This window comes from Solanum tuberosum, unplaced genomic scaffold, assembly GCF_000226075.1.
Source record: "Solanum tuberosum cultivar DM 1-3 516 R44 unplaced genomic scaffold, SolTub_3.0 scf00018, whole genome shotgun sequence".
NCBI lineage: Eukaryota > Viridiplantae > Streptophyta > Magnoliopsida > Solanales > Solanaceae > Solanum > Solanum tuberosum.
In genome coordinates this window covers 2062436-2074768 of record NW_006238944.1, presented here as the reverse complement: position 1 = coordinate 2074768, position 12333 = coordinate 2062436, and the positions used below count along the sequence as shown (strand labels likewise).

General features: G+C 37.2%; 1 protein-coding gene across 1 annotated transcript in view; it reads left to right on the top strand.

Moving 5' to 3' along the window:
• The first annotated feature begins 413 nt into the window (after positions 1 to 413).
• The window catches only part of LOC102579691 (uncharacterized), a 34983-nt gene continuing 23063 nt past the window's right edge, over positions 414 to 12333 (top strand). Inside the window, exons 1-4 of the mRNA XM_006340413.2 lie at positions 414 to 884; positions 2603 to 2774; positions 2882 to 3099; positions 3895 to 3955. Coding sequence (XP_006340475.1) covers positions 516 to 884; positions 2603 to 2774; positions 2882 to 3099; positions 3895 to 3955 — 820 coding nt within the window. The 5' untranslated portion in view covers positions 414 to 515. The remainder of the gene's footprint in view (positions 885 to 2602; positions 2775 to 2881; positions 3100 to 3894; positions 3956 to 12333) is intronic.

Genomic DNA, 12333 nt, shown 5'->3' with positions numbered 1-12333 from the left:
GTCTAAATCATCCTAAGTCGAGAAATACGCCACAAACGACCCTCGAATTATGAGTAAATATCTTATGAGAGAAGAATCAAGTATCAACAGAATTATACCCACATTGATTTATCAATAAAATATTCTTTTTTCTTCAGATTTTATTTATGGTTGATTTATTTTCCATATGTTTAAAATTTATTGCAAACACACGATATAATTTTCAATTCAAAAAAATTACTATATTTAATTAGAAAAATTATATTACCATAAATGGTGTAAATATGTTCTTAATATAGCATATTTAGATATTTTAACCCCCAAAGTAAAAAAATTGAATGTAAACTTTGACCCGAAGTAGTCGGGCTGTAACGTCATTTCCCTCCATGTTATAAACCCCTATTTCTCTTGCTCTTACAAAAAAGAAAAAAAAGAAGAAGCAAAAACCATCCAAAAGCCTTATCCCCTCATTCTCTCTCTCTTTTCCTCAATGAACTTTCACTTCTTACTATAAATTTTTTCAAATTTCACCTCCAATGGCTGGCCTTTCCATTCACCTGCCTTTCAATTCCAAATTCAATCTCCCAATTCCTTACACTTCAATTTCTCGGTCCATAGGCAGTGTAAAGGCGTCAGTTTCATCACAGCCGCGGAGAACCAGAAGGAAAAAACAGCAACAACATCAGCTGAAGACGGTCGACGATGACGGTTCTATGGCTTCTGGAACGGAAAAAGTGTTAAGGCTTGTTTTCATGGAGGAATTGATGGAGCGAGCTCGAAATGCTGATTCTGCAGGTGTATCTCAAGTCATTTATGATATGATTGCTGCGGGTCTCTCCCCTGGACCTCGTTCTTTCCATGGATTGGTTGTTTCTCATGTCCTTCACCGTGACAATGATGGCGCAGTAACTCCCTCACCCTCTCTTGTTTAAATGCTGAATGTCAACATCTGCCTACTTCCTACAAGCTTAATTTTGTTTAATTCTTAGGATATGTTATTTAGTTCTCTCATTCAACGCTATGCTACTATTAAGATACAATCTGATATCTGCTTGGTGAAACTTTTAGTGAAATACATATTGAATGCCTATGTTAAGTATAGGCCACTGGAATTACTCAGAATTGCGTCATCGTCATACTTAATAATTAGAGGCTTAGCGCAAGGAACTACTGATTGTTTCCTAGTGCTATGATTTAATTACAATTTTATTAGCGCCGTTGAGTACTTGATATTTTCAAGACAGACAAGCACACTGACATATGAGGACTAAATTTCACTGGTGATCATCCAACTTAGAGTTTATCACACAAAAGACATTTTTCATTACATAAAAAGTCATCTAACTTAAAAGTTTATCATAGAAACATCATTTTTCTGTTTTTGTTTCATAAAAGTCATTCAAATTTGGCTTCGTTAACTAAACAGTAAATCATAGCTGAATTTTAATATTTTATATCAGAAAGATGGCACGAGATAGTCCAAAATAAGTTAGTTACATCTAGGATAATTTTAGAAGCCTCCGTCCAAGTTTTGCTTTATAATTTTATCTCTGTTGTGGTTTACTATATTATGTTTACTTTCCTTATTTTAACTTTTTGTAATAACTTTTAACTCATTATCATTAATTTAAACAGTACAATTTGACTATTTTTCTCTTTACTAATGTACTCATTTATATAGTGAATTTTATAAACACATTTTTTAAATTAAACAAAAGAGTCGTTGTTAGAGTATCAAACAATTCAATGACAAACACAATATCTTAGAGCTTGATATGCTTTGTGGCTTCAAATTGTTACAAAAATATCAATATAATGAGCTAAGTGTAATTTCAAAAACAACAAAGGGATTAGTGTTATGAAGAGAAACTTTGGAGAAGATCTCCGTAATTGGTCCATTACACTTAATATGTTTTATTAACTTGACTAGCTATTTGGATTGCCATGTCATATTTCCAGTACAAAATATAAAAGTTCAGGTGAGATTTACTTTATAATTAACTTGGCCAAAGATGGATGACTTTTATGACAAAAAATAGAAAAGTGATTTTGTGTTATAAACTGTAAGTTAAATGATTTTCAAGAGACAAAATAGAAGAGTGGATAAAGTTCCAGTACAAAATATAGTAGTTCAGGTGAGATTTACTTTATAATTAACTTGGCCAAAGTTGGATGACTTTTATGACAAAAAAATAGAAAAGTGATTTTGTGTTATTAACGGTAAGTTAAATGATTATCATGAGACAAAAAATAGAAAAGTGACTTTTGTGTGACAAAGTTGTATGACCACCGGTGAAATTTACTCTGTATATGAGCATGTTTTACTTTGTTTCCTTTTCTTCTGATTTTCCAATTAGAAAATTTGTCTTCTAATTAATTATTTAAGCTTGATTGCCACCCTTGTCTAGGAATTAAGCTCTCCTTTTTGGTACATCCTGTACGTGTAAACTCTTCTGCTAGTAAAGCTTCTTGTGTATTAATTTGTTTTATGCCAGCTGCATTTCATTTAAGCTAATATTACTGAATCTGACCATACAAATTTTAGTGAGACTAGAAAATGAATTTGGACACACTAAATGATAGGACCATGGGATTGAACTCATCTGATATCCTGCAATGGCAGATGCATGCTCTTAGAAGGGAGTTGAGTGAAGGTCTTCGGCCTCTACACGAAACATTTTTGGCATTGGTTCGTTTGTTCGGTGCCAATGGTCTTGCTACGAGAGGCTTAGAGATTCTTGCAGCAATGGAGAAATTGAATTACGACATTCGCCAAGCTTGGCTAGTTCTTGTTGGTATAGTGAAAGCAAGCACCTAGCTTGATTTGTTGCATTAATTTTATTTACGTTCTCCATAAACCATTCTTTCGTTGAGTTTTAAGTTTGTATTATCCTTGGAGCAGAGGAGCTTGTACGGAGTAATCATCTAGAAGATGCCAACAAAGTGTTTCTCAAGGGTGCTGAGGGTGGACTCAGAGCAACTGATGAGATCTATGATCTCCTAATAGAAGAAGATTGTAAAGTAGGAGATCACTCAAATGCGTTAACTATTGCCTATGAAATGGAGGCTGCTGGCAGAATGGCTACTACCTCCCATTTCAATTGTCTTTTGAGTGTGCAGGTACTTCTAATACCACTGTATCTTAACTCAATGTATCTTTCTCTTTTACCGGATAAGAAGCTTAATTTTCAGTATATTGAAAAAAGAAAATCCCACTAGAAGTGTTATTGAGGAGAATATTCATTAATTGCAGAAAAAGACTGCAGCATCTCTAAGATTTTTTTTTTTAGATTTCTTTTTCTATGATGATAAAATCCTATTGCAACACATTCCGTACAATTATGATCTTCTATACAAACTCAAGTTGCACAGCATATTGGGTGTGTTCGAGCTTGAAGCTTAAAAAAAGTATGGATCATGGGTTTTGATAAATTGGAATTTGGTCATTGGTAATTGCATTGGATTCTTTCATTACTAGCATAAATAGTGCACATTTTCATGTCATATCAGCCATCTGAAAATGTAATTTTGCTAGCATTCTCATTGATGGTGAAACTTCTACTGAATGTTGGCTTTCAAAAGTCGCAAAGTGTGTAGGTATATTTGGAAATCTCTAGGTTTATAAATTTGAGTTAAGCAAGTTAATCGGGGGTGATTTGTTTAAGTTAGATGACAATATCTTACGACCCTTTTGCTCCTTCTTGTTTCAAGATTAGTGGAGCTTCTTTCAATTTAGGCGTTCTTGTTTAAATGATCTTCAATTTTTCATGTTTTTTTTATCAACTATTGAAAGAATGTTAAAACCAAAAGAGGTAAACCGGCTGAACGTATGAAATCCTTGACTAATTTTAGTTACAGTAACAGTGGACTTGTTTATTATATAGGTTTCTCTAATTCTTGTTTTCTATTTTCCAGGCTACCTGTGGGATACCTGAAATTGCTTTTGCAACATTTGAGAACATGGAATATGGTGACGGTCTGTAGTTTCTTTCCCTTGTCAAGCTTGTAGTTGACCCACTTTGATTCCTTCATTTGTGCTTGAGCTAAATGCTTTCAGTATTTGCCTGGGTTGTGATACTGGGCAGAAAATATGGCTTATTTGTTATATTTTGGATCAATAAGTGCATAAATGTTTTTAGGATGCATCTGAAGTTTAACCTTTAACTCATGTGAAGATTTTCATTATAGGTGACTAAAATGAGGTTGCTCTGAATTGGATCAAATAGGAGATTGAGTAATAATAATTCTGTTATTTCTGAACTATACAACAATGGGTTTGCCAGTTTTGGGTTGTAAACAAGAAGTGTGTATACATCGGCTAGGGAAGAGTCTTCAAGTTGTTAAAAGTGGACTGTTTGACTACAGAACTCCTTGTCTTCTCCCTTGTTGGCTTTACTAAGGTCTTGTTTGGTAGTGCAGTAACTGTGGAAAAGTATTTCTTTCAATAGTACTTCCAGAGGAGATTAAGCACTTCATTAAATATTTGGTATGGTTATTTTTTAAAATACCTCTATTGTCCTGTAAAGAAGATATGGCACCTGAGCCTAACTCAACCCAAAAGTTAGCTCATGAGGGGAGGTTTGTCCAAGTCCATATTTCCAATTTCTCATCCCTCTACCGACGTAGAACTTCTTAACACTCCCCCACACATCAAGACCTCAATTGGAGCATGGACACTTACAAATGGGGGCTCAACATTGGTGAGCAATAAAATGGGATGTGCTTGGCTGTGATACCACTTGTTAGGATTGAAATAATTAGGTATCATGTGGAAGCTAACAGAGTAAACCTCGATAGACTATGAGTAAGAAGACAAACGAGAAATATATCAAAAAAGATACAAACATTTAATGTGGTTCGGTCAACTGACCTACATTCACAAGAGGAGATGAGCAATTCACTATATAAAAGAGAGTACAAAATATCGAGAGAAATAACCTCATACAATTCACTCAGAATTAAAAGAAGTGCACACAAGTGTTAACACTTGTGTCTCACAAATTCTCCCCCTACACAAGACTTTCAAATCCCCTAGGATTACATTGTGAATGCTACCAAGATAGAAGGAATGAATCTATATTTTTAGAGTCATAAACCTTTTCCTACAAGAAAAAAGACTAGCCAAATATGGGACCTTTGTGCTTTCCTTTTAGGGAAAGGAAAATCCAATTATGCTAGGAAATCAGGGCAAATACCTAACAATTCTCCCCCTTGGAATGCATTTATGAAAAAATAAATTTGCTCCACCCTCTTCACATAATCTTCAATAGGTTGAATCTCCTCTGCAAAAACTATGTCTCAACACAGAAAACCTTTTTGAAGAAATTTCTCCAACAAAAATCTTCATTACTATCAAATAGGTTGCGGCTAGAACTGAAACTGCCACGATGAACACCCGTTTTTAACCTGGCTCAGATACCATGTAAAGATTTGACATCTGGTTTAACTCAACCCCAAAAACTAGATCATGAGGAGAGATTTGTCCAAGTCCATATAAAGAGACCAATTTCCCATCCCTCTACTGATGTGGACTTCTTAACATGTCTCATACAACAACAACATGCCCAGTGAAATCCCACTAGGTGGGGTCTGGGAAGGGTAAAGTGTACGCAGACCTTGCCACTACCTCGTGGAGGTAGAGAGGCTGTTTCTGGGAGACCCTCAGAACATGTCTCATGTAATATTATAATTAAAAAAAAATCTACACTTGGATTTGGCAGTGCACAAACTGTAATGCTGCCTATAATTTTAAAATTAGAAGTGGCTTGAAAAGGTGCATTTTGGCCAAAACCTCTAGAAACTAGAAATGCTTTTTAAAACAATTACAATGCGCTTGAGAAAATGCACTTTATGCCAAAACACTTAATAACTTTAGAAACTACTGCCGTAAATAGCATTGACTTTATATAGGTTAAATGTCACGACCCAAAATCTAATGTAGCGTGATGCCACTTGTGCCCAATCTGGTAGGCGAACCAAATTTCATTTTCAATCAATTTTCGGTTAATAAGCGAAAAAGTATTTGTGGGAAACATTAACAAGTCATAAACAGTAGTTCCATAATCAATAAGCGCGGAAATAACAAGGACACCCCTAAACCTGGTGTCATGAACACGAAAGCGACTAGAACATGAATATAAGCCTGAGAGAAATCCAAATGTCTAGGAATAAGAAAAGACATAATAAGTAGGGATAGACGGGTCCGGTGCTGCGGATCACCCCGATAGCTCACCCGGGAATCTCCAAAAATCAACTATTGAATTAAGTGGGTCTGTGTGCTATGCAATCCCATTAATAATGAGGGAAAATTTCACTCTTGAGATGCAAAATCTAATCCAGTTAATCCACTTGTTGCCAAATCCCATGTCTTTTAGAATTTTTAGGAGGAAATTTCAATTGGCATGGTCATAGGCCTTCTCAGTATCTAGCTTGCACAGGATACATGGTTTCTTCTGTTTCACATTAGAGTCTACCAACTCATTGGCCAACAAAGCTGCATCCATTATCTGTCTGCCTTTCAAGAAGGCCATTTGATGTTCCACCAATTTGCCTATAACTGTTTTCAACCGATCAGTTATCAACTTAAATATGATTTTGTATACCCCTCCTATCAAGCTGATTGATCTAAAATCTTTCAACTCCATTGTTCAGGGGTTCTATGGGTTTAGTGCTATGAATGTGGCATTGAAAGACTTTTCAAAAACACTCCTTTGGTTGGAAATTCTGATTGGTCCGCATCAATCCTCTTTTAAGATATCCCAGAATGTCTTGAAGAAATTCATAGTAAATCCATCTTTCCCGGGGGCCTTATCTCCATCACTCTGCTTGATGATCTGTACCACCTCTGCTCTGTGAATGGTCTCTGGAGCCACTCGTTTTCTTCCATAGAGATTGTAGGACATCCTTCTAGGTCAAAGGAGGGTCTCCATAGTTCAGAATCTGAATACAAATTAGAATAGAAATCTATCATTGATTCTTTGATTTCTTTGGGTTCCTGAACTTCCTCATCCCTCACCATGAGTTTGTCAATTGTATTATATCTCCTGTGACATGTAGCCACTCTTTGGAAGAATCTAGTGTTCTTATCTCCTTGCTTTAGCCAAAGGGTTGTAGACTTTCTGTTGGCTAGTTCAGAAAAGGTCTTCTACTCCATTTTTTCAGCTTTTTCTTTAGCATTTTAAGCTTGAGCCCTAACCTGAGCACCCTTCAACAACAAAGCTACTACTTTGACTTCTATTGAAACCAAGTTGGATGAGATGATTGTCCATCCTCTCGTACCATGCCTTTGCGCTTGTTTTAGGCCATACAAGGCATTTGTTAGGAGATAAACTCAATCCTCTTTTTTAGAAATTGAGAAACCATCGGGTTGCTCTAGATAGATCTCTTCACCAAGCAAACCATTCAAAAAAGCTAATTTGACATCAAGCCGATGAATCTGCCAAGAATTATGAGATGCAAATGCAAAAAGAAGCTTGATTGTGTCAATACTTTGCTACTGCAACAAATTTTTCTTGGTAATCCACACTATATTGTTGTGCATATCTCTTCACCACCAATTTAGCCTTATTTGCTAATTAAGCCATCAGGATTGAGTTTTGTCTTGAAAATTCATTTTATGCCCATCACCTTGCGTTTTCTAGGCCCATCTTCGAGTTGCCAGGTTCCTTTCTTCTTGATTATGTCTAGTTTAGCTTGGATAACTCTCCTCCATGCTTGAGAGTCTTGTGCTTCAATATAGCTTGTTGGTTCAAAAATCACCAAGTTACACCGCCGATAGACATCTTTTAAGATTCTGGTGCCTTGCATTGGTACGCCATCCACTAGTTCATCTTCCACAAGTTGAGACTGCTCTTTGAAAATAAATAAGAATAAGAAGTTTTCTGATTTTTCAAATCCCAAGCAGTTGCTTCATCAAACTTCACTTCTATGCTGAGAATTAGTTTTTCTGTTTTCAAGCAGAAAATCCTTTAGCCTTTGGATGATGAACCACAGCCCATTAATATGCCCTTCTGAGCCTTGTTGTCTTGTTTGCTCCTCTTAGGTTTTAGAACTTGACAATAACATATACACCCAAAGATTCTGAGATGGTGTACTGATGGTTTGTTGCCACATCAATCTTCATATGGAGTCAGGTCCTGCAAGGCCTTAATGGAAAATCTGTTCAGCAAATACACTCAGGTAGCTACCTCTGCCCAAAACTGATTTGGGATTTCTTTTTCAAGCAAAAGACACCTGGCGTTCTCCATTACAGTCCTGTTCTTCCTTTCAGACACGCCATTTTGTTGTGGCATGTATGGTAATGTCAATTGGCGTTCTATACCTGTGCTATTACAAAACTCTACAAACTGAGTAGAAGTATATTCTTTCTCATTGTCAGACCTTAAAGCTTAAATATCGAGATCACATTGATTTTCTACTAAAGCTTTAAATTGTTTAAATGCATTAAAGACTTCACTCTTCAGTTTAATAAAATAGACCCAACACATCTGGGTGCAGTCATCAATAAAGAGGAGAAAATATTTGTTACCACTCATGGAATCTGTTTCATTAGGCCACACACATCTGTATGAATGAGTTGAAGTTTCCGGTTATTTCTCCATACTTGATTTGCTTGAAATGACAATTTGTTTGCTTTCCCTGTTAATCGGTTTCACTTTTTTTTTTTTGAACTTGGTAACTTAACTTGAGCATTAGAAAAAAATTTCAGGCATATTTTCCACCAACTTCCTTATTTTTTTCATCCCTGCAATGCTTCTATGATTGAAGTGACCAAACCTTTTGTGCCATAGGTTTGTACATGTTTGTGAAGTATCAGTAAAATCATGCTCAGTTTTTGTTCTCCCAATCAACTGAAAAAGTTATGTTGCTCATCTTGGCACAAAATAATTCTACTCCAGAAGCCTCAGAAACAACACATTTGCAATTCTTAAAATGCAGTGAGTAATTCTTTTCTGACATTTGTCCAATACTCTACGAATTTTTACTCATATGAGGTGTGTACAAAACACCAGGAATAGTTTTGATACCTGAGATTGTTGAGATAGTCACTGTATCTCTGTCTTTGACTTCTACAACCTTACCATTTCCCACTTTTACTTTGGATTTGTAAGTATCATCAAGGAACCTAAACATTTCAGCATCATTGCACAAGTGATGTATGCAACCACTATCCAGAAGCCTAGAATCGGAGGATTCATTTGTTGAAAAGTATAAAACTGCAAACCGTTGCTCCTCATGTGCATCAACAACTTCTGCTAGTTGTGCTTGCAAAGCTCCAGGGGTTTTTGTTTTGGATTTGCAAACCTTGGATATGTGCCCCGTTTGCTTACAGCTGCCGCTAGGGGTGTTCACAGTTTGGATAAAAATCGATCCGAATAGAAAAATCAAACCAGACCGATCTAATTAACTGATTCTTATTTAATTTAGTTTGGTTTGGGTTTACATTCTTAAAAAGGGATAAAATTTGATTTGGTTTGTTCAAAATAACTGAACCGAACTGACAAATTATATAATAATATATACATTAACTCTAATGAAAAGAGTAAGGTATGATGCGTCTTTTATTTGTAAGGCACCTGAGAGCCATACTTACCATCTTTGAGGGCATTTCAGGACTACATGTTAAATGACAGAAAAGCTGCCTCTACCCAGTTAACAATGTGCATAATATGCAGCTTCTAGCTAAGAATCTAGGGTGTCAAGTGGCATCACTGCCAACTAAATACCTAGGAATGCCTCTTGGAGCAAAAAACAAAGAGCTAGAAGTGTGGAGTGAGGTCCTGGAAAGAAGTGACAGGAAACTAGCAGGATGGAAGAGTCACTATCTGTCTTTGGGTGGTACATTTACTCTTATCAAATCAGTCATGGATGGCCAACCTACATGTATGATGAGTCTATTCCCCATACCAGAGATCATAGAGAAGAAATTAAACAAGGCAAGAAGAGTTTTCCTATGGCAGGGCAACAAGGAAAAGAAGGGGTACAATCTTGTCAAATGGGATATGGTAACCCTTAGCAAACAACATGGTGGGACTGTGTGGAAATGGTTATGGAAATTTACTGAAGTTAAGGACAACAGAATGAAAGTTTACTGAAGAAATGGTTATGGAAATTTTGTTGTGAAGATATGGCACTATGGAGGAGATTCATCTCACAAAAATACGGGCTTCAGAATAGCCGGATTACTGAGGAGGTGACTGGTACCTTTGAATGCTCTGTGTGGAAAACAATTAGAAGATTGTGGGTCTCTTTCAATAACAAACTGAAGTACAAAATTGGTGATGGGGAAAAGACAAGTTTTTGGAATGAACTATGGATTGGGGAAGAGGATCTGAAGACTAAATTTCCAGACCTATTCATCTTGAGCTTGCAACAGATGGATAAGGTGGCACAAGTATGGAGTCCTCAAGGGTGGAACTTAATTTTTAGGAGGGCACTAAATGATTGGGAAATCAACAGAGTAGCATTCTTGCTCCATACCCTAAATGCCTTCCCAGGGACAGCTTTAGGCCCTGATTTGCCAATCTGGAAGCTGCATAGCAAGGGGTCCTATACTGTGAAATCATGTTACTGGAGTTTGAATTCTAGACAGACAATGACAACAAAATGCCCATGGAAACTGGTTTGGAAAGTTAAAATACCACATAAAGTCTCATGCTTCATCTGGTTGTTGATCAGGAGAGCTTGGTTAACCCACGAAGTGCTACAGAGAAGAGGTATCCAGATTTGCTCAAGGTGTTTTATGTGTGAGCAAGAGGCAGAGATAAATAGTCATTTATTCATGCATTGCAAAACAACAGCAAATCTGTGGAACATGTTCTTTTGTATACTTGGGATAAGCTGGGTAATGCCAAGGACCTCATTCGATATGCTGCAAAGTTGGGAAGGAGTGGGGAGAAGAGGATCACAAAAAGATTGGTGGAGAAGTATCCCAGCAAGTGTTTGATGGACATTATGGAAAGAAAGAAACGAAAGAAGCCATGATGGGAAAGCTAGCAGTCTTCAAAGATCAAGATGAAGAGTATAAGTTTTTTGTATTTTTGGTGTAAACAAGATATAGTGGGGGAGATAGATAGCTTGGTTAATTTCATAGGACAATTGTAAAGTTTCTATCTAGACTTCGTAATGAAGTATACTCTCTAGGTTGTAAATCCCACCCCGTCAGCTTTTACCTGATGGGCCTTTTGGTGTGAATGTACAGTTACCATTGTTAGAATAGAAATAAGTATTTCCTACTTAGAATAGGAATAGGAATAGGAATAGGAATAAGAATAGGAATCCTAGTTGGAAAAGGATTCCAATGTAGTGTCTATAAATAGGGTCTCAATGTAACTATTTACATACACAATTCAATATTATTTATTTCTCACATGGTATCAGAGCATTGGTGAGAAACTTCAAGTCACCGTGTCAAATTCCGGCGACGACGGTTGGGACTGATTTGTGTCATCTTTCGTTCTGAAGGTGTTGTGCGAAAGACAACACCATCACGAGGCTCGGGAAGCTCAGGCGACCGAACCCCAGAATTTCCACCGGAAAAAACCCACCACGCGCCCCCACGCGCCGTTCGGAGGTGGAAGTTTTCCGGCGAGATCTGTTCACGCGCTGGCGCGTGAACACTGCTCCGGTCATCTTTTTTCGAGCTGTTTTATTCTGTTGGGGTCGCCCAGTATTTCCGACCAGAACCCATTCAGTTTTCTCTAGATCCGATCACCGGAATTAGGGTTCCGGTGATTAACAGGTAGTTTCCGGCGAAAGCAGACCACTGCAGGGCACTTTCCGGCAAGTTCCCTGTAAAATCAGAGTTTTCAGGCCACTGTGGGCAGATTCCGGCAGCTTCCAATATTTTCAGACCACTATAGCAGTTTCTGTCAGTTTCCAGCATACATACCAGTCTATGGAGAATCGACGAAGGAGAGAACGTTTTGGAAAATCTCGATCCAAGTGTAGTCATTGTCATAAACCTGGACACACTCGTGACGTATGTTATATTTTGCATGGTCCACCACCCAGTTATGATCCTATTGTTCTAAAGGAATATAAAGAGTTCCTTCGGTATCGTGCAAATAAACAAACGTCTCCACAAGTAGTTTCGGTTGCACAACCTGATGTTTCTGTTGTGGGTAATTCATTTACTTGTGTGTCACAGTCTAGCACTCTTGGATCATGGGTCATAGACTCAGGGACTTCTGATCATATCTCTGGTGATAAATCACTATTGTCTGATATTGTTTATTCACAATCTCTTCCAGCTATTACTTTAGCCAATGGGATCCAAACAAAACCAAAAGGGGTTGGAAAAGCCAAACCCGTATCTTCTGTCACCCTAGACTCTGTTCTTTATGTCCCTGGTTC